At 50.9% G+C, this 20,812-nt stretch overlaps 1 protein-coding gene across 5 annotated transcripts in view; it reads left to right on the forward strand.

The window, feature by feature from the left end:
• The window catches only part of Nfix (nuclear factor I X), a 94,473-nt gene that overhangs the window by 25,622 nt on the left and 48,039 nt on the right, over positions 1 to 20,812 (forward strand). For 4 of the 5 annotated variants that reach the window (XM_050120806.1, XM_050120804.1, XM_050120808.1 and 1 more), the window contains exon 2: positions 2,078 to 2,609. In XM_050120806.1, the coding sequence (XP_049976763.1) occupies positions 2,078 to 2,609 (532 nt within the window). Of the gene's footprint in view, positions 1 to 615; positions 1,024 to 2,077; positions 2,610 to 20,812 lie in introns of those variants that run through there. The other variant, XM_050120805.1, reaches the window with a different exon arrangement.

Below are 20,812 nucleotides of genomic sequence, written 5' to 3' on the forward strand. Positions count from 1 at the left end.
CTCTCTCTCTCTCTCTCTCTCTCCCTCCCTTTCTCTCCCTCCCTCCCTCTCCCTCTCTCCCTCGCTCTTTCTCTCTCCTTTCCTCTGGCTGTCTCCCTCCCCCTCTTTTACTGACTTGGCACACACAAATGGATGGGGATTGAGCATGAACGGGGAGGGGGGAGTTTGAGAGAAAAAAGAAGCCACAACCCCCCCCCACCCTAGCGGTGCTGGTGCACACACACCCTCTCCCGCGCGCGCGCGCGCGCTCACATGCGCACCATCGCACACCCCATCCCATCCCCGTCTTCCTGAGATCCACGCTCTCTCCCTCCCCCTCTTCCTTCCCTCCCTCCCTGGCTCCCTCTCTCCCTTTTGCTGCGTCTGCCAGCAACGGTCTGCAGCCGGTCAGAACTCGTCCTCTTCCCGAGAATCTGCGAGCTCCCCCTCTTCCTCTGGTCGGGTGGAGGGAGCAGCTCGAAGTTTACACCCTTGTGCCGCTGCCAAAGCCGAAAGCCTTTTCTTCAGCTGCTGCTTTTTCCCTCCTGGTTTTTGTTTTTGTTTTTCGGGGGTGGGGGTGGGGTAGGGTACGTTGTCGTGGGTGAACGTGGGGTGGTGGTGGTAGGAGGCTGGTTTTGATCTTTAATTTTGCATATTTTTTGCTCTTTTATTTTAAACTGCAAGAGGATGCACAGGGGAAGAAATTGAAACAAATTTGTTGGCTTTTGTTTACCTGGTGTGTGTAAGAAGCCACCTCGCTCCCTCTCTGCTCGCCATCCTTGACCTTTCTTTCTTTTTACTCCTTAAAAAAATTAATTTCCCCCTCTGTGCAATGGAGCGTGGGGGGTGGAGGGGGAAGGGCTTGAGAATCCACCCAAGCCCGGCCCCTATTCCCCAGAACACCAATAATAACCCCCTTTAAAACATTTACCTTCCTCCCCTGCTCCTCCTCCTCCCCTAGTCCCACCGCCCCTAACTCATAACTCTGTTGAGTCCAGAATCTCAGAATCAGGCGTTGGCTTTGCCGGGTGCTTCACATCAATGGTAATTATTTGATTTTTTCCAGCTTTATTTTTGTAAAAAGAAATCAATTATTATTTAAACTTCAAACAAGCAAACAAGCAAAAAAACAAAAACCAAAACAAAACAAAAGGAAAAAAAAACCTGAGAGAGCCCAGCCCTCTGCCACCTGATTGAGGGTGAAGGGGTTGTGGGAGATTGGGGAAGGGGCCGCAAGACGACCCATGTAGCTTTTAACCCTAATGTGGCTGAGAAAAGCACCTTATTTGGGCTAACAAGAAGTGTTTTGTTCATTATTACTGTGATTAACGTTAGTATCGGTGCCGATAACAAAGCTGAAACCACATATTTAGGATTTAGATCTGATTTTAAAAAATGCTGGGGTGGATGTTCCAACTGGATCTGAAGGAAAGAAAATGCAAGCAGCCTGGTGAGAGGGGACCCAAAGCCTCTTCCTTCATCTCAGATAGCATTTTCTGTCTTCTCAGGGGGGCAGCCAAACATTGGCCAGTCCGGACAGGAGGACAGAAGGCAGCAAGGCAGCTCTTGCTTGCCCTTCCTTCTGCACCCTCAGGCAGCCGGACACTGTGCTGGGACCAGCTGACCCTAGTTCACAGCTGCCCTAGAACATGGAGATGTCATGGGTGCGACAGAACTTGGGGAGGGGGGTAACCAGCAAGCCAGTGGTGTGTGTAGCAACATTGTCTGTGTGCACGTGTGTGTGTCTGTGTGTGTGTCTGTGTAGGGGGAGAGAGAGAGAGAGAGAGAGAGAGAGAGAGAGAGAGAGAGAGAGAGAGAGAGAGAGAAAATAGGTGTGTGGACAGGCTCCCGTGCCTCTGTTTGGTTGCTGAGTCTGAGATGGGAGCAAGTGGCTTGCGAAACTGGTGGTGGCTTCAAACCACACTTCAGTAGAACAATCTCAAGAGAAAATTGCTGGGGGGAGGGAGAAGGAGGAGAAGGCGGTTTTCCTAGTGCCCCCTTCTAACGCTGCGTTTCTCCTTCTCTCTTTCCCCCTCATCCCGTCTTCCCCTCCTCCCGTCCTCCCTCGCCCCGCATGCTCCCGGCTTGCCGCCTGCAGGATGAGTTCCACCCGTTCATCGAGGCGCTGCTGCCTCACGTCCGAGCCTTCTCCTACACCTGGTTCAACCTACAGGCGCGGAAGCGCAAGTACTTCAAGAAGCACGAGAAGCGGATGTCAAAGGACGAGGAGCGCGCGGTGAAGGACGAGCTGCTGGGCGAGAAGCCTGAGATCAAGCAGAAGTGGGCATCCCGGCTGCTGGCCAAGCTGCGCAAAGACATCCGGCCCGAGTTCCGAGAGGACTTTGTGCTGACCATCACCGGCAAGAAGCCTCCCTGCTGCGTGCTCTCCAACCCCGACCAGAAGGGCAAGATCCGGCGGATTGACTGCCTGCGCCAGGCTGACAAGGTGTGGCGGCTGGACCTGGTCATGGTGATTTTGTTTAAGGGGATCCCCTTGGAAAGTACTGATGGGGAGCGGCTCTACAAGTCGCCCCAGTGCTCGAACCCCGGCCTGTGCGTCCAGCCACATCACATTGGAGTCACAATCAAAGAACTGGACCTTTATCTGGCTTACTTTGTCCACACTCCGGGTAGGTTGTTTTCAACACCCCCTCCCCAGTTTTATTTCACTTGCTGGCGTTTGTTCTGTTTATTGTTCTTCCTGTTTCTGAACAGTACTGCTCTGGGCCTCACTGGCAGCTTGTTCTCCTGGCCTTCGTGTGTGGTACCCATCTCACTTTTCCATCCTCTTCCTCTCTGCCCCCACCCCTTTGCTCTTTCTCCTCTCCCCTCTTGCTATGACACCCGATTTGTGCATCTCGTCTCTCCTAAAGTGAAGATGCTGTCAGTTCTAGGACAGGGCCACGATGTCTCATAATTACCCACGATGGTAAGAGTTGGAGATGAAGATGCTAACATCCACACTAACCACAGCTGATACAGAAAATGAGACGGAAGCGCTAGGGGCAGGGAGAAGGTGCAGGCTGGTGTAGCTTCACTTCTTCCCAGGAAAGGCTGGGTTTGGGGGAGGTGGCTGTCAGCAAGTCCAGGAGAGAGGGAAATGTGGAATCTGGAGTTTGGGACCCCGGAAGAGGTGCAGCAGCAGCAGTGGGTTGGATGGTTCTGGGGTATGAGCTGCTGTGCTGGATTGGTTTGTTAGGGAAAGAACACAGTGAGGTTCCTTAAGCTCTCTGCTCCGGGATGGATGCACACAGTGGTACCAGTGGCCCTGGGCCCCTCTGGAGCAGGGGGGCTTTGTGGGGAGCAGGCCTGCCAGGAAACAGCCTGCTATAGAAGAAGTCTTAGGCGAAACCTGTAAAAAGCGCTCCCTTTTTGTGCCCTAAGTGTTTCCTAATTGCCTGTGCTCTTCCAGCATTGCCCTGTGTCTGGCCCGAGCTAGTTTAGTGCTCTGGCCTTGCCTGCCTACCCCCAGCCCCATTTTTCTTTTTCTTTTCATAATTTCTTTCCACTTTTGTTTTCGTACAAATTGAAACAGAGATGGCTGGTTAATTTTTAGCCTCCACTCAGCTACGCCCAATTTACCGCCGCCTTTGAAACCTAAACGGGCCGGTACTCTGTGATTAAGCAAGGCAGAAGTGTGTTTACATTGTGCCCAACCAACTTGTAATGAGAGGCTAACAAACCTTTGTGTGTGTGTGTGTGTGTGTGTGTGTGTGTTTTCCTCACCACTATTTCGGCATTTCCCCCTCATTTCCCTTCTTCCTCCTCTTTGTGTGAATGTGAGTGAATGTGGCTTTCCCTAAGCTCTGGAAAACCGAAAACCTGTCCTTCCTGAGACAGTGCCTCTGTGTCTTCCTTTGTATTCATTCATAAAAAAAAAAAAAGGCAGTTCATGCCACTGTGGTCACCCCTTGCCTGTTGGGAAAGTTGGGAGGAAGTGGTGTGAGTGGATCCAGGCACTTGGCTGGGAGATGTTTCCAGGAGGCTGTCCTTCTTAGAGAGGACAGGGCTGAGTGTGTGTTGGAGCGAGGAAAAGTGAATTCAAGGTCTCTCTTCTTGTTCATTCCCTCTCCATCTGGCTTGAGGCAGTGGGTACTGCCATAGACCCTTCTACTCTATAGATCCTTCCAGGCCTGCACGTGGCCTTACGTGACCCCTCGTTTAGGAAGGCCAGTTGTCCTTCCCTCTCTCCCTGTAGCTTGGATTTTCTCTTATCTTTTTTTTTTTTTTTTTTGGTGGGGTGGGGGTAGAGGAAGAAACTAAAGGAGACAAAGTTATTCCTCATTCTGTCTATACAGCAAGTCAGGTTATGGAGGGTGAGAGCTTGTCAGTGTTGGGGGTGCTTGGGGCTGCTCAGAGCAGGGGCCTATCAATATTCTATCCCATAGCTCTTGCATCCATGGAGTCTGAGCCTTCCACTCCTAGAGCTTGGAACCCCAAAATATCTGTAGGGGAAAATCAGTATCTATCTCCCTCCTAGGCTTCCTCCTCCCCCTTCTTCCCCACTTTGGCTGTTTAGACCCTGGTAGCTGCATTGTTTCCCTGGCCTTGTTTTGTTTTTTGCTATGTATTTGTTTGGCAGGGTCTTACTATGTAGCTCTGACTGGCCTAGAACTTGGTGTGTAGACCAGGATGGCCTTGAACTCATTAGAGATCCACCTGCCTTTGCAGCTGAGGGCTGGGATTAAAGACAAGACCAACCAGCCCTAGGCCACATGCTTGGCTACTGCCGGCGTGGGGCTGAGAGGAGATGGTGTGCATAAGGAAGGAAACGGGTTCCCAGCCAGCCTCCTGGCTTCTGCACTGGTCTGGCAGGTGGAAGGGGCAAGGGGAAGGAACAGGGCTTCCTCTCCCTAGCTCATGAGCTCATTCACCCAGGAATACGAGTGAATTCATAGTCCACCGATGTTGCCAAGGCCATCTCTGGCCAGGCTGAGGCCCAGTCTCCTCAGCAGATACCCGATACGTAACTGAGAACATATTCTTGCAGTTCAGGCACAGACTTTAGACAGTAACAATGAACGTTCAGGATTTCTTGCTGGAATGGCTAGAATTGTACCTTTCTAGAGGAAATTTGGGTGTTGGTAAGGCCTTGTTGCTTGTTCTTTCCTAAGCCATTCCCGTGTGGCTGGTATTCATGCTGAGAGGCTATCTTCCCCAGTCCCCTCCCCCCAAGTGCACCCAGTGAGCCACAGTGTAAGGAGGCCTAGGGTTGGGGGCTAGATAGATGGTCCAGTGCCTAAGACTACTGTTGTTCTTCCAGAGGACCTGGGTTCTGTTCCCAGCGCCCTTAACACATCACAACCATCTGTAAATCCAGTTCCAGAAAATCTGACCTCCCTCTTCTGACCTCTGCAGGCACAGGCATGTAGGCCAGACACTCATACACATAAAAATAAACAAATCTTTAAAAAGAAAAGCTGGGTTGAAGAGCTGGGTGGGGCTGAGCTGATAGTGCCAGTTTTTATGACCGAGCTTGAGATGGCAGGAGGCGTGAGGGTATGGCTTTGCTTCTAGGTGCCGCTGTCGCCCAGGCCCTCACAGGCCTTTGTGCCCCAGAAGATCCAAGAGGTGACAGTGAGAAGGGATAGAGGATATGTTTGGGTGACTTCTAGAACTTGGGTCTGAAGGGCTGCCACAAAGTCACCTCGCTGCTATGAAGGAATGTCACCCTGTGTCTGTCAGCTTCAGCAGGGATGAAGCAGAAAGCCCCATTGTGGAGAAGAGGCTGTTCAGAAAGGGTGTCCCAGAGCAGGGGATGTGGCAGGGACAGCGGCAGTGGCAGCAGGAGGGCTCTGCGGCCTGGAGAGGTGCAGCCCAGTAGGCCCAGCAGCCTTGCTGACTGTCTCCAAAACCCAGGAGTGCTCTGGAAGTGGGAAGTGACCGTGGATCAACCTCAAACCTTGGTTTCAGTCCTAGAAAACAGAACTCAAAACTATAAGCCACTTCTTTACTGTTGATAGACAGCACTTCCTGCACCCATCACAGGACCTCAGGCTGGGCTGGAATCATGTGTGTCCCCATGGCCCACCAGGACTGGGCATCACAGCCTGTCCTTGAGCAGTCTGTGTTCACCTCTTGAAAAGCTGAGCCCAAATGCGACTGTCACATCTGAGATTTCAAAAAGTCAGCTTTTTTTTTTTTTTTTCCTGAGACAAGGGTCTCAACTGTGTATCTCTGACTGTCCTGGAACTCACTCTGTAGACCAGGCTGGCCTTGAACTCACAGAGATCCGCCTGCCTCTGCCTCCCTAGTGCTGGGATTAAATGCGTGCTTTACTTACTATGTGAGGCTCTCCTGTACCGTGAGATATCTAGCTGATATCCCCATTTCCCTAATTACCAGCTTGCTTTTGTTTCTAGTTCACATGAATCAGAACCCAAATGAGACTGTGGTTGACCTGTCTAGTAGTGGAGGTGATTGTCACCACTCTCTCTTCTTCTCCTGATCACCACGACTTTTCTGTCAGTTTTTGTTGGGTCGTTTCTCCTGTGTGGTTTCCCGTGGAACTTCTGCAGGCTGTGCATTGTGGTTTGGTGTGCCACCAGGCCCTAGGGTAGGCAGACTTGGCCTTATTTGTTGTAGGAGATTAGCTAGTATCTCAGGCTTCACCTAACGAACCTTTTCAAGCATGAGATAGTCTGATTGACTCTGCTCCTTCCAGGAGTTGGGCTTAGAAGTTCAAGGTGGCTTAGAGGCCTGGGCAGGGACCTCCTGTGTCCTTCGCTGGTGGTGACTGTTGCCTATTCTTGTCGGCTGAAAGCGAGTGAAGACCCCTAAGCCTTTTCTGGGCTCCCAACCCTTCTGGTGAGTCTGGTATATGTGGGAAAGACTGCCAGAGCACAGCTCCTTTTCGAGAGCTACCCTGAACATGGACCGTGTGTCACCCACTTGTCTGTGTCTTTGAGGCGGCGCCATCTGGTATCAGGGTTGGCAGAGACCACAGGGTCTAGGAACACACATTAGCAAGATCTACGGGTTGTTTTGTGATGCAATGTCTAGTCCCCTAGAGACTTTGCCGTAAGCAGTGCCACCATTGCTTCGGTGATGGGCTCTTATTCTCACTCAAGGTATACGGCTCACAGGTTAGAACCAGCTCATACACCCGCAGATGGCAGTTGTCACAGTGACCACTGTTAAGATTTGCTGAGCCCAGCATGGCTGTCTGTCTCCTTCACCTGTTTTCCTGGGATCGTCCAGGTAGAAGCAGATTGTTCTGTATTGTGGCGGTTTCCACCTGAGTAAGGCCTCCGAACTTCCCTTCCTCCCTCTCTCCAAAATGTCCTGGGCAGTGTCGCCAGCCCTGCCAGAGTCCTAGTGCACTTGCCATCTTCTGGTCGGTCCGGCTACAGACTAGGAAGGTCCCAGAGCAAAACAAGAGTGTGTGGCTCGTGTCCTCAGTTATTGGGAACTGTGACATCGTAACCGCAGCAGAGGCCTTGAACCAAGTGCAGGGCCTGCAGCACTAGGCGCTTGTGAAGCCAGCCCATGTTCTCCAGATCATCCGCTGTCGAGCCTTGGGGGCCCTGGCTGTGGACGGATTACCCTGACCCTTCCTCAGGCTTGGGCGTCTTTCCAGAGCCCCTTGACCACCTGCTCCTGTCCTCTTTGTCCATAGGGCTGCCTGCCCAGCCAGGCAGGGACCCCACTCCTTGAGGTTCACGGGGGTCTTAGTAGTGTTTGCTATGCTGGCCAAGCTGGAACTGTACCACGAAGGAGAAAATGAAATGTCCTTGTCTGAACTGATGCTACAGAGGTCGGACCTTGAGGAGCCAAGTTGGCTGGATGTTCCAGTCCGTAGATACGGGCAAGGTGACCAGCTATACTCCGTCATGGGCCCAGCGGGAACGGGCCTTCTGTGGCAGGAGTGCTGGGGGCTAGCCACCAGAAGGACTTCCCGAGGAACTGTTTCACTTTTTGGCACTGCCAGCAAGGGTGGAAGAATGCCCTTCATGAAGCACATACTTAGCCTATGGCAAGCAAGGCCCTGGTCTTAAGGACTCCCAAGTCTCTGAGAAGGAGGCCCTGTATGTGCCCAGCAGGCAAAGGCCTGAAGATGGCTTCTAGAAAGCTCTGTCCAGAATGCCCAGTAGGCATGAACCTGAAGTAATTCTTGCTGGAGAGAGGAAAGGCCCCCAGGGCTTCCTTGGGGGCACCTAGTTCAAGGTGACCACAAAGAGGAGTCAGGGGCCTTCTTGCAAAGATGAGGAGCAGACAGGCAGTGAGACCCCTGTTCAGTATTCTGTGGCAGCAATTGCCCCCACTTTTTTCCTGGAGAAGGTGGCTGCCTCCCCAGCCCCTTCTGTTCCCCTCCCCAAGGAGCTGCCACGCTTAGGTTATTTTATCCTTTGCTGTCCGATTCAGCCGTCCTTTCAAAGGCCCCAGCCGTGTCAGTGCAGGGCTTGCACAAAAGGCCTCTTTGATTTCTTGTTTGTTTTCATTTGCCAGCAGAGGGGGAGGGGGCAGGAGAGAAAGAGCTTCTGGGTTTTGAAATTTTTATTTGGGTTGTTTCATTCTCGGAGCTGGCTCTCTGGAACTCCTGTCTGAGTTGGGGGCTTGGTGGCTGGGCAGAGGGTGCCCAAAGCCATGGGAGAAGGTGTAGGGCCCAGAATGTTCATCCCGCAGGACAAGGCTGATAGGCTATTTATTCGTAGGGGTGAGGCCCAGGGGTGGGAAGCCTCCTGCAGAAGCCTGTGTCTTGAGTAGTGGAAGGTCCCAAGTGCCTGACAGCAAGTGACTCTCCCCTGTTTGTTGTGTCCCCAGAGGGCTTGAGTGGTTGTAAATCTTGACTTTGATGGGTTCCCTTTTCTGCTCCCAGACTCCACCACTTGTTTCTTTGGTTCCTTGGACTAGGGTGGGAACACCTCTAAGATCAAGCTTCTCACTTAGGGATTTTAGTATCTCCAGATTCAGCCAAAGCCATTCCTGCCCCATGCTGGAGAATGGAGCGAGGGTGAGGGTCTGCTCAGTGACTGGGTGGGTACCTTCCTAGGGATGGTGTCCAGAGGCCAGGTATGCCACTTATGTAAGGCTGGGGCACAGTGGCACTGTGGAGGCCCATTTTAGCAGAGCTGAGGCTGAAAGGAAATGGAGGATCTTTTTGGGCCACAGATGCAGACGAAGGACGCTCAGGCCAGCCCCTGCCAAGTGTATGCCTGAGCCCCATGTGAGTGTGCCCCGGCACGGGCAGGAGGAATGGTGTTGCACACTGTCAGGGCCCTGAAAGGGAGTGGTGGAGACTTGGGTTTGGGCAGGTGGTCACAGTCATCAGTAACAGGGACATGTGCCCACTGGGTGAGAGGGGGGGCGCTGCGCAGGGCCTGCTTGGCAGACGGGAGGAGGAGGCTGGGGGGCTGAGAGATAGATAAATATAGCTGATGGCATTTCTGATGATAGGTTTTTCTTGGCACTGAGGGCACCGTGGAAAACAGCGCGACAAACGCCCGGCCCTACAGGCCGCCGTCGCCATTTTAAGCGTGTTTGAGCCGAAGCACTGTTGGCATTATAACAGGGTCCCAGAAGGTGGAGGGGCTGGGGTGCAGTAATTTGGCTGGATCAGGCTTTCCCCCCCTCCTCTCCAAGGGTGCCTGGGTCCCTTACTTTATCTCCATGGATACTAACACCTGGCTTCTCTGCTGGTCTGTAAAATCCATATGTTTGGAGGTTGCCCTTTGTGTATCTGCTTCCCAGGTGATGGCCCACCCTCACCCTCACCTTTACCAGACAGGGGGAGATATTGGGCCCTTTCCCCGGTTGTGATGACACGGCGTGCCGCTGCCACCCTTGGGGTCAGGCCTCCGTTTGTTGGTATTTGGAGCATATCCCATAACTGAACGGTAGTTGTCCACCCAGTCTCCCAGAAACTTTTTTGTCTTTTATTGATAGAGGACGGGGATTGGCTCTCTTTTTATTCCAGTTTTCCACTGAAGATCCAGAGCGGTGTCAGCGCAGCTTAACTCCTCATGATGATTCCTCCCGGATTCTCCCAGCAACCTGCTTTAACTCTGTGCTCCTGGCTGGGTGTGTGTGCTGCTCTGGTAACAGGGAGTGAGGCCAGACCGAGCTAGACTCAGGGACCCAGGAGGGTGCTCTCCCTTCTCCACACGGGGAGGAGTTAGTTCATTCTGTCCGCTGACCGAGTGGACCTTTTCAGGCGGCTTTTGGAGGTTGATTTCCTCTCTTCAAAGGGTGACTGATACAGGCAGGCGTCATCTTATTCATTCTGTAGAGGAGGAAACTGGAGGAGAGGTCAACGGACTCAGGTCACAGCATGAGTTTCTGGCAGAAGAGGTTCCAGGTCACCTTGGCCTGAGGGTCTCCAAGTTCCTTGAACTGAACCAAGATTACTGGCCTTGGTGGAGTCTCAGAGGAGAAAACCTCATGAGTCCCCATGGGGGTCAGTCCCACCCTCCTGATAGTAGCTGCTGCAGCCCAGAAGGGCCAGAGCCCGGTTGGTAAGGCTCAGCTCAAGGGCTCCCCCAGCTGCTAAGCACGTGGGGAAGAAACAGCCGACCCCTTGCCCACTGTTTCTCTCTCTCCCCATCCTTTCTGGAAAAGCTCCCTGCTTCTGATCTACACAGAGAGGAGCTAGAGCCCGGGCTCTCTGGACTCTCCCTTCTACAGCAGACAGGGACAGCTCGTATCACACCACCTTGGGACTCAGGGGAGATCACTTGCTGGTCCTGGGCTGGGGAGTCTGCAGGAGATCCAGGTACATGGCCAGCCAGGCAAGCAGGATTTGGGATCCGTAGTCTTTGTTCTGCCACACCCTTTCCCTGGGAGTCTACTTGGGGTCATAGTTTGAAATAAAAAATAAATAAATGTAATTATTTTAATTAACCAGACGATTGCTGGAAGTTTTATAATAGTCAACAATTCGTTACCTTTTATGAGCCTTTACAGTGGTTCTCAACCTGTGGGTCGTGGCCCATTTGGGGTTTGAATATCAGATATTTACATTACTATTCACAGCACAATTATAGTTACAAAGTAGCAATGAGAATCACTTAATGGTTGGGATCCCCACAACACGAGGAAGGTTTAGAAGGGCTGCTTTGCATGGGTGCACCTTTTGTTTCTTTCTTATGCTGTTTCTGTGGTGCCAGGGCTGAAACCTAGGACTCTGCCTGCGCTAGGCATGGCCTTTGCCACTGACCCATTCCTTACCGCTTGCTTAACATTTGAAAACCTCTCCTAATAGACCAAGGGCTAGGCTAGCCAAGAGGCTGGCATGTGGCTCAGAATTCCCCTTTGCTTTCGAGTCTAAGACAGGGCCTGACCTCTTACCTCTGGTATCAGCTCCTCTACCGCAGGGCTTCCCCAACACACCGGTTAACACTCTAGCTAGACCATTCTGTGCCATGGGAACAATGCTGGGCACCATCAGGTGCCTAGCAGCACCGCTTGAACTCCACCCCCACCAACTGCTGGTTATGCCTCCCTCATCCAGGTGTGACAGTCACCATGCGCCCAGATATTTTCTGGTGTCTTCTGAGGACAGACTCATCCCTGGTGGAGAGAGAGCCCCTGTCCTGGAAGAAACCACCTGTCCTTACCGCTTGCCTCTCGAGTTTGGGGCCTCCTTTACCTTTGCTCCATGGAGACTGGCCCTCTGCACCCTTGCTCTTCTCCTGTGCTCTTCCCAGATGCCTGAGCAGCAGGACCCTTGGTTGAAGTGGGGCACAGGAGCCACCTGTGTTCTGTTTCCATGGGGATCATACGCCTGCCTCTGGTTCTTGGCTTAGGGTGCCATCTTGATTCCTTGTGTTTCGTCTCTCTGTGTGCTGTGGCTGCTGGTCTGGCAAGCCCCAGCCTGTACTGTAAGCCAGTGACCCTTCCAGGATCATCCGTGATCCTTCAGTGTGGAGTTCAGACCGGAACAGTCATGGCAGGGTCTTGTTGAGTATTTGGTTTTCTTTATTACAGAGTAAAATACTCTTCTGAAAATTTAGACAATGGAGAAACAGAGAGGATACTTTCTCAGTCCACCATCTCATGCCTGCAGAAGGCTCACTTCACAGTTCCATGGTGTGTGTGTGTGTGTTTTAGATCAATTCATATATCAAGTAACCTTTAAATATAGCAATATCTGTTTTAAGAACAGATGGTATATTTGGGATAATTGAATTGGCTTTATCAGTACCACTGTGGCCTTAACTCTTCCCACCTCATCTCTCTGTTCCTGTGCCCCCTCATGCCAGCATTCCTGACCCTGCCTTTCCCCTTCCCTAGGTGACAGTTTCATCTTGTCCTTCCTGGGAGCAAGGTGACCAGCAGAGTATGTCCTGGTGTCAGAGTGGCCCACATTCTGCTGTGTGTTTGTGGGGAGGGTGTTCCTAAATCAGTGTAGCCCCAATTACCATACAAGTCAGGAAGGCAACCTCTCATATTTGGGTTCTTCTGCCTGCCGGAAGGAACTGAGGAAGGAGGGGAAGAGGCCTGACTGGACCCAGACATCCACATCTGGCTTCGCAAGCCTTTCTTAGAGGGTGAGGACCCTTGAGTGTGGGGTAGAACCCCCACCAACTGACCTGGCTTCTTTGAGACTTCCTGCCTTAAAAGGGTTGAATGCCACGGAGATGTCAGTTGCCTCTAGAGTTTATTCCATTAAATTGTTGTTTCAAGCTTAAAGGAGGGGAGAGAGGGGCACTCAAGGCCAGAAGCGGGAATGGGAGCATCAGACACCAAAAGACTTAAGAAGAAATCCAGAGAGGGTTTTGTAGCTGGGCCTACCGGTCTAGAGAAGAAGGCTCCTGTTGAGAGACTGAGAGACAGGCAGTATGGTGACACCTGATGACTCTCCTGGACTGGGTGGAACCTCAGGAAGAGATCAGGAGATTCCCCAGAGGCAACTTGCAGGAGGCCGGCTGGCCCAGTGCGGCCCTTGGGGAGTGTGTCCTTATTATGCCTGCAGATTATATCCCCATTAGTGCATAATTATTATATAATGGGCATTATTGCATAATGGCAGTTATATAACAGGTGGCCCAGAATACAGACAGGGGGTATAATAAGTGTGTATCCTTCGGCTATAAATAGCCACCAGCCCCACACTGAATATGTGGTCACACCGAGCCATATTATAAATACCCACTCTGGGCTATAAATTTCTGAGCAGTGACGTCAGCGGCTATGGTACCTAGTTAGGGGGTGGTGGGAGGGACCTGATCCCCACTAGCCACATGACATCATTGTTTCCTTAGTAACAAGACCGCTCCCCAGGGGACCAAGTGAGGAGAGGCCTTTAAAGGGAGGCAGCAGATGGGTGGGGGTGAGGACTGAGCCTGTGACTGACCAGAGTAGGGTTCCCCGGGTGGGTGTTCCGCCCATCTGCTGACAGGGAGGTAGGCAGGTCAGCCTTAGGGCTCCTTCTTTGCGGGCAGCATGCAGGTCAGCTGTAGTCTCACTTCAGACAGAAAAGATGAGCCGAGAGGTTTCTTCTGTCTCTGTGTCTCTCCGTAGTTTGGGGGCCTCTTGCTGAAAGGGAGTGGACTATGGCCAGACTCAAGCTCTGTGCCATTTCCCTAGCCGAGGTTTGAGGTCAGAATCAGCTGGAGAGACAGAAGAAACGTGTGAGCCATTTGACATAGGCCTGAGAGCATCGCTGCCGTGGTGGGGAAGAGGAGACAGGACGGTGTCCTGACCCAGCAGAAGCTGTGAGATGGAGCATAGACGTAGGGACATAGTTCCTTATGGAATGATAACGAGCCAGTCCCGTGTTCCCGCATTAAGGAGGTTCATGTTGTCTGCTGGGGCAGGTAGTGAAGTTAGTTCGGGGCAGTGTGCGTGGAAACTTGTACCTTTTGCCAGGAGTTCCCTGGTTGTTCTACTGCCCCAGGAAGTTCCTCAGTCCCTGGGAGCCAGGTGGCTTGGACACTGAGTTTTAACCAGTGGTTATTTTGCCCTTTAGAAACATCTGGTAATCATTGTAGATTCTTTTTTTTTTTTTTGACATGGTCTCGCTATGTATCCCTGGATGTCCTAGAACTTGCTCTGTAGATCAGGCTGGCCTTGAATTTACAGAGATTTGCTTGCCTCTGCCTCAACAAGTGCTACGATTAAAGATGTACACCACCACTCCCAGCTGGTAGACACTTTTAAAATATTATTATTGTGTGAATGTGATTGTGATGTGCAGTATGTGCATGTGTGCCACCGCGGGTGTGGAGACCAGCGTGTGTGCCAGTATGATTGTGGAGACCGGCATGTATGGCACCACGAGTGTGGAAGTCAGCATGTGTGCCAGCGTGTGTGCCAGCGTGAGTGTGGAGGTCAGCGTGTGTGCCAGTGTGAGTGTGGAGACCAGCGTGTGTGCCACCACGAGTGTGGAGGCCAGCGTGTGTGCCACCAAGAATGTGGAGGCCAGCGTTGTGCCAGCGTGACTGTGGAGGTCAAGTTCTGGAGATCACCACAGACCATCAGGCTCCTTCAACAACTGCTCACTCATCCCGCCAGCCATGCACATACTTGTTTGCCCCACATTGGGTACAGTCTAGTGCCCAGGACAGTCCCTCAAGAACAAAGAAGCAGTGGCCACATGTATCACCAGTCCCGAGACGGAGTTTTGCAGGCCTTGCCGTGCCTTGTGCTCTCTTTAGAATGTCCCTTGTCTCTGCTGGTGACAGAGCTACTCAACTTGCCTGTGAATCTCTTAAAGTTGTTCCCAGTGCTTTGATTATTTGTAGGGAGCCCATGAGCCCCACACCCGGTATACAAATCCCAAGATAAGGAGGACTTGTTTCTATGAAAACTGGTTTCCCAGACCCCTTGACTGAGACTGGACAGTGCCCCCAGAGAGGCTTCAACTGACGGGACAGGTGAACGGACAGGGTAGGAGAGCCTACCTGTGGCATGTGCGGTTTACAGAACCCTGGTCTGAGGCTCTGTGATGTCATTTGTATGTGAAGTGCCCAGCAAACTTTCTTCATCACCTGGGTCTACCGTCTGTCACTCTCTACCTGGCTGCACTTGGCGCCCTCTGCCTCTGACCACATGCATAACATAGCCAATTGGATTGTGGTTTCCACTGGCCTTAGCAGGAACCAGGATGAACCAGGATGGTGGTGGTACATTGGTCTAGTCTTCAGAGTGGGAGACCTGCTGAGTGGCAAGCTGAACCCTGTGTGTGTGAAACCTGACTTTGGGGTTTGGATCTGGGATGGAGAGGCAGGGTGCAGGGTCTGCGTGATGGGCCCTGCCTGCAAGGCCAAAGGGAGCTCTGTGGGGAGCTGTGCTGTCTTCAGACACAAAAGCTCGCGCGTCTCAGGGCAGTAATCCTCGGTATATTGCCAGCCAGAGAGATGGGGCCAAGGGAGCTGCCCCTGCCCCGAGGATGGGCCAGATGCCTTTCACTTATTTATGGTACCGTGGCTTACAAAGTAGGCCTCGCACACAGATCTCTGGGCATAGTTTCAAATACATGAATTTCTTTTAAATTAAACAGCACACACACATTTGCCTCTCTCTCTCTCCTTGCGTGTGTTCATGCACACTCGGTCTGTTGGAGTCATGGGCTGCCCAGAAGTGTTTGTAGCCATGTGGGACAGTAACTGAAGTGATGGCACCAAAGCCACCAGCTAATATTAGATTTTATAACCCAGAGATTCATTAATATAATTACCCACATGCCAGCCTGACTTGGCAGGGACTCTTGAATTGTGTTCCTCTCCAACAAAGTACTCTGGCTGCGGGATGCCCTGGTGAGTTTGAGCCTGTTTGTGTGTAGGCAGAAGGCATGCCTCCTTCGTTCCACTCTGGGAGAGGCCAGGTACTTCCATGGTAGCCGGGCCAGGCCTGGCTTTTTGTGTCTTGCCAGGAGACAGGCCCCTTTGGAGCATCTGTGGCAGATGCAGGCGGTCCACTGGGAGGGACCCAACTCTGCAGATTTTACTGGAGCTGGAGTGGATTTTTTTCCTCCCAAGTGACCCTTTGCACATAATGACATAGGCTTCTCTTGCTAGGCTTCCATCCTGGAGCTGGGGAATATATATATTCTGCCTTTGTATATAGTAAAAACTATATATACGAGTTACAAGTCCATTTTAGATTTTTTTAAATTTATTTTTATTTTATGTGCATTGGTGTTTGACCTGCACATATGTCTGCATGAGAATGTTAGAACCCCTGAAACAGGAGTTCCAGACAGTCTTGAGCTGCCATGTGGGTGCTGGAAATTGAACCCGGGTCCTCTAGAAGAGCAACCAGTGCTCTTAACCTCTAAGCCACCTCTCCAGTTCCCATAAGCCCATTTTGAATACAGACTCACCTTCCAGGGGGGATAGCTGACAACCTGTCCTTGAGACAGTACAAAGGCCTTCAAGTGGCATAAAAATCAGGAGAAAGGCTGAGGAACAGGGAAGTCAAGGTAGGGAGAACAACAGGCCGTGAAAGTGGGTACCCCAGGGGAGAATCCTGCCAGTGCTTCTGAAACTAAAAGCAGCCTGCTATCGAGTGAAAGCTGTGGGGTTACGGGTTGAAAGGGAGCTGTTTTTTCAAAGTACTTCTCTTCTGTTTGTATGAATGCGATGTCAGAGGAAATGGCCCTCTTCTTGGCCCTTCGGCCTGGTCATCTTATTGCAGGTGCTATTGCTCAGTGTGTTCTCTGGCCCCGGGTCAACTGGCTCCACCTTCACCCAGGCCATCCAGTCACCGTCACTGCAAGACGTTATTTTTGCAGGTAGAGCCCTTCTAGGCATAGAACAGACGTAGTCTCCAGTCTCCGCGCTCTCTAGTCAGCCCTCGGGACATCCCGATGGCCTCGTTCCTGTGCCAGATCTCCTAGCTGTTCTAGTCTGGTGCCCTGTGGCTTGGATTAACAAGGAGTAGCCCTGGGCCCAGTAGAAAGCTTGCCTTCTGTTCTGTGGTTCCTTCTGACCTCCTGGCCCTTCAGGTTCCTCCCGCCGCAGGCTGGGAACCTGCCTTCTTGCCCTTTCTCCTAGGAACTGCTCTAAGCCAGGGTCTCCTGGCCAAAGACGACTCCCGTCCTCTAGCTGTGACGCAAGCTTCCAGAGCTGGAGGCTGGGTTTGGTTATTAGCGTTGAATTATGGGAGGAATGTGAGCAGGGAGGGAGGTTTGCCCCTCGGTTGACCGTGCTGCCCCTCTGTCCCTCACTCGCCCAGACCGTATGAGTCTCCCTTTCGGCTTTAAGAGTCTCCAGGTGCTCTTCTTCCCTTTCTGCCTAGTCCTCAGCCGCCTTCTTCAGCCCCACCTATCCATCCTTGACTTTAGAAACCTGTTTTTCTTTACAAAGTCCCCCTTCTTGGGTGGACGGGCAGCAGGGACCCTGGAGATGTGGACCTCAGTCTGCTACACTGTGATGTAATTTAAGGTCACTTCTATCCAGCTGCTCTGTCTGTCTGTCTGTTTGTTTGCTTGAGACAGGGTTTCTCTCTGTAGCCCTGGCTGTCCTGGAACACTGTAGACCAGGCTGGCCTTGAATCACAGAGATCCACCTCTGCCTCCTGAGTGCTGGGATCAAACCCCTCTAACCTACCCCTACCCCCATGGCCTCTCCGGTTGCTTTTTGTCATTTGGGATGGAGTTTTCTTAGAGAACAGAAAGAAAGCTTAAGAGGCTAAACCTGCCAGGCAAATTTGGCTAAGTTTGCAGGGTCAAGGATTTGCCGAGGGTCTGTGCCGCCTGGAGAGTGTCCCGTGCTTGTGGCTTCTCATTTGCTTCTCACTCCATCCATCCACAGTCTATTTTTTTTTTAATTCTTAAAACTTAAAAAAAATTTTTACATTTATTTACTTTATTTTATATGTACTAGTGTCCTGCCTGCCTGCATGTTTGTGCACCATGCATGTTGTGCCTGTTATCCACAGAGGACAGATGAAGGTGTCCAATCTCCCTGGAACTTGAGTTACCTGTCATGTGGGTGCTGGGAACTGAACCTGGATCCTGTGCAACTGTGGGTACTCTGAACCCTGAGCACTCCAGTCCCCTCTTTCTTAAAACATTTTTTGAGAGGTGAGGGAGCTTGAGATGGGATCTCATTCTGGAGCCCAGGATGACTTTGAAATTGTGGCAATCACCATGCGTCAGTCTCTGGAGGTCTGGGACTGTAGACATGTGTCTGTTTAAAAAGTATATATATTTTAAAGCCAGGTGGTGGCGGCGCAAGCCTTTAATCCCAGTCCAGGGAGGCAGAGGCAGGCGGATCTCTGAGTTCGAGGCCAGTCTGGTCTACAGAGAGAGTTCAGGACAACCAGGGCCACAGTGAAACTCTCTCTCAAGTAAAGAAACAGAAAAAATGAAAGGAAAGATTTTTACATCCATATAGTACATGTAAAATAAGCTCAAGGAAGTTTAGAAGAGAAAAGGAGAACTGTTACGAGTCTCCATTTAACAACTAATCTTTTATTACACTTCCTAGAGCTATTCATATATATTTTAAATTTTTATTTAAAATTAGAGTTCTGGATGGTGCTTTCATTTGGAGTGTCTTGTTTGTTCTGTCAGGAGTCGGGGTCCATTATGTGGCCTAGTTCTTGCAAGGCTCCAGGGATTCACCTAACTAGGGAATGAAGAAAACACACACACAAAACAACGACAATCAGACACACAAAGATGTGGACACATGACTACACAGACAAAAAAAGGTGGGATTGGGTGGGCTGTGCTCTCTGTTGGAAAAGTCTCAGTCCCCCACCCCAAGCTTAGTGTGTTTATATTTATTTATGTATGTATTTATTTTGTGGGGCTTTTCGAGACAGGGTTTCTCTGTGTAACAGCCCTGGCTGTCTGGGAACTCACTCTGTAGACCAGGCTAGCCTTGAACTCAGAGATCCGCCTCTGCCTCCTGGGTGCTGGGATTGCTTCTCCATGCCAGGCTATCATTGTATTTATTATATTCAGTTGAACTGAGAGGCAGATTTATTGCCTACAGCGGAACAAGAAGGCAGGTTTAGCTAATATCTGTAGGAGCAGACTGTATGGGAGAAGCCTTCAGGCTGCCAATATTTGGGGGAGAAAACTATGGTGGACATTTTACACACACACACACACACACACACACACACACACACACACACACACACACACACGTCAACGGTCTCACTCAGACCCAAGGAAGGCTTTACCATCTCTTTTAACCTCACCTAGAGACAGCTTTGCCATTCCCGTGGGGCTGAGTCTTTGCGTCCTCGACATGGTCATCCTCATGGCCAACAGCACACTTTTACTGGAGACTTCATTCATTCAGAGCTTCCTCTGTCTGCTCTCCACACTGTAGACGATCCTTGCCTCTGCCTCCCGAGTGCTGGGGCCGGCTTGGGTGCTGCTCTTGGACTTGAGCATTAGCGTGCGTCCCACGGCACTGTTGTATGATTCGGCCCCTTAGCTGTGCTGCCCTTGATTCTTAACATCTCTAATGACGTCTGTTCTTTTTTTCCTCTTGGGGATAAAATATTTCCTTTTCATGTAAGTGCTATAGGTACTCATTAAAACATTTTAAAAAACAGGAAGCTGAAGGCTTTTCAGTTAAGAGCACTGACTGCCTTTCCAGAGCCCCGTTCAATTCCCAGCATCCACTTGGTTGCTCACAAATGTCTGTAGCTCCAGCCCAAGGGGATCTGGCGTTCTTTTGAGGCACTCACGTGATGCAAGACATATATGCAGGCAAAACATCCATACACATTAATAAAAATTAGATAAATTTTACTATAAACCTAAATTAAATAATACTCACTATAAAGTTAAGGATGACCCCTGGTCCTCTGACCTCCACCTCCCAAGTGTTGGGATTACATATGTGTGCTATCATATTCAGCTTACTTATTTTTATAAAGAATTAATATAATAAATAAAAACAAAATTTAAAAGAATGCAGCTTGTATGGTAGAAAACATCTATAATCCCAGCACTTGGGAGGTTGTGGCATGAAAATTTTGAGTTCGAAGCCAGCCTGGTATAATTATATATACCAAGACCCTTGTTTACTAAAAAGAAGAGGTAAATCACATGCTTTTTAGGGCTTGTGATATGGTTCAATTGGTAGATTATTTGCCTAGCATGCATGAGTCCCTGGATTCTGTCCCAACACCATATAAAAATTAGTGTCTAGTGCCCTCACACGGAGGAGGCAGGACCAAGGTCATGAGGTCGTGACAAGCTCTAGGCCAGCCTGAACTACGTAAGGATCCCGTCTCCAATATAAGAGTCGGCGCAGTGGGTAGGAGCACCTATTGTGCAAACCTGACCCCCTGAGTGCAGTCCCAGAGTCCATGGTGAAAGGGTCCAGCAGCAAAGGGAGGGACTTCCGGAAGCTGTCTGATATCCACGCGCTAGCTGTATCATAAATAAAAAGTCAAAAATTGTAAATGTCAGATATATTTTTAAAAAGTATGCTTTTTAAACGGCAGCATGAGATTGCATGATGTACAAATGGATGTAACTTCATCCCAATTGTAAATCCAGCCAGGATACTTGGCGGTCACAGCTATTTACCTGCCTCAGGTGATGCTTCCTAGGGACTGAGTTGCTAGTTGAGCCACCTAGACCCTTCTGAAGATTTTTCTCCTACTTCAGTACTTACGTCGCTGCTTGTGATCAGACACTGAAAGCATCAGACCCAGGCTAACCCACTCCATTCTGGCTGTCCCCTGCTTACATGCTTCGAGCCCTATAAGAAGGATGCTACTGCCATCACCTGTCCTGTGGGTGCCACCTCAGCTCGCTCCTTCATCCCGTACCTGTGGACACGCCCCATGGCTCCTGTCTCTCCATTAGCCTCCTCTTCATTCTTCAGCTGTGCTGTATGGGAGTCCTAACCCTTCTCTGGGCCTCTGGAGCAGCATTCCTCTTTGGGCAGTCCTGGAAGGGGATGACCAGATA

The sequence above is a fragment of the Alexandromys fortis genome, unplaced genomic scaffold (genome assembly GCF_014885135.2).
Source record: "Alexandromys fortis isolate MF-2015 unplaced genomic scaffold, M_Fortis_MF-2015_v1.1 scaffold_186, whole genome shotgun sequence".
Lineage (NCBI taxonomy): Eukaryota > Metazoa > Chordata > Mammalia > Rodentia > Cricetidae > Alexandromys > Alexandromys fortis.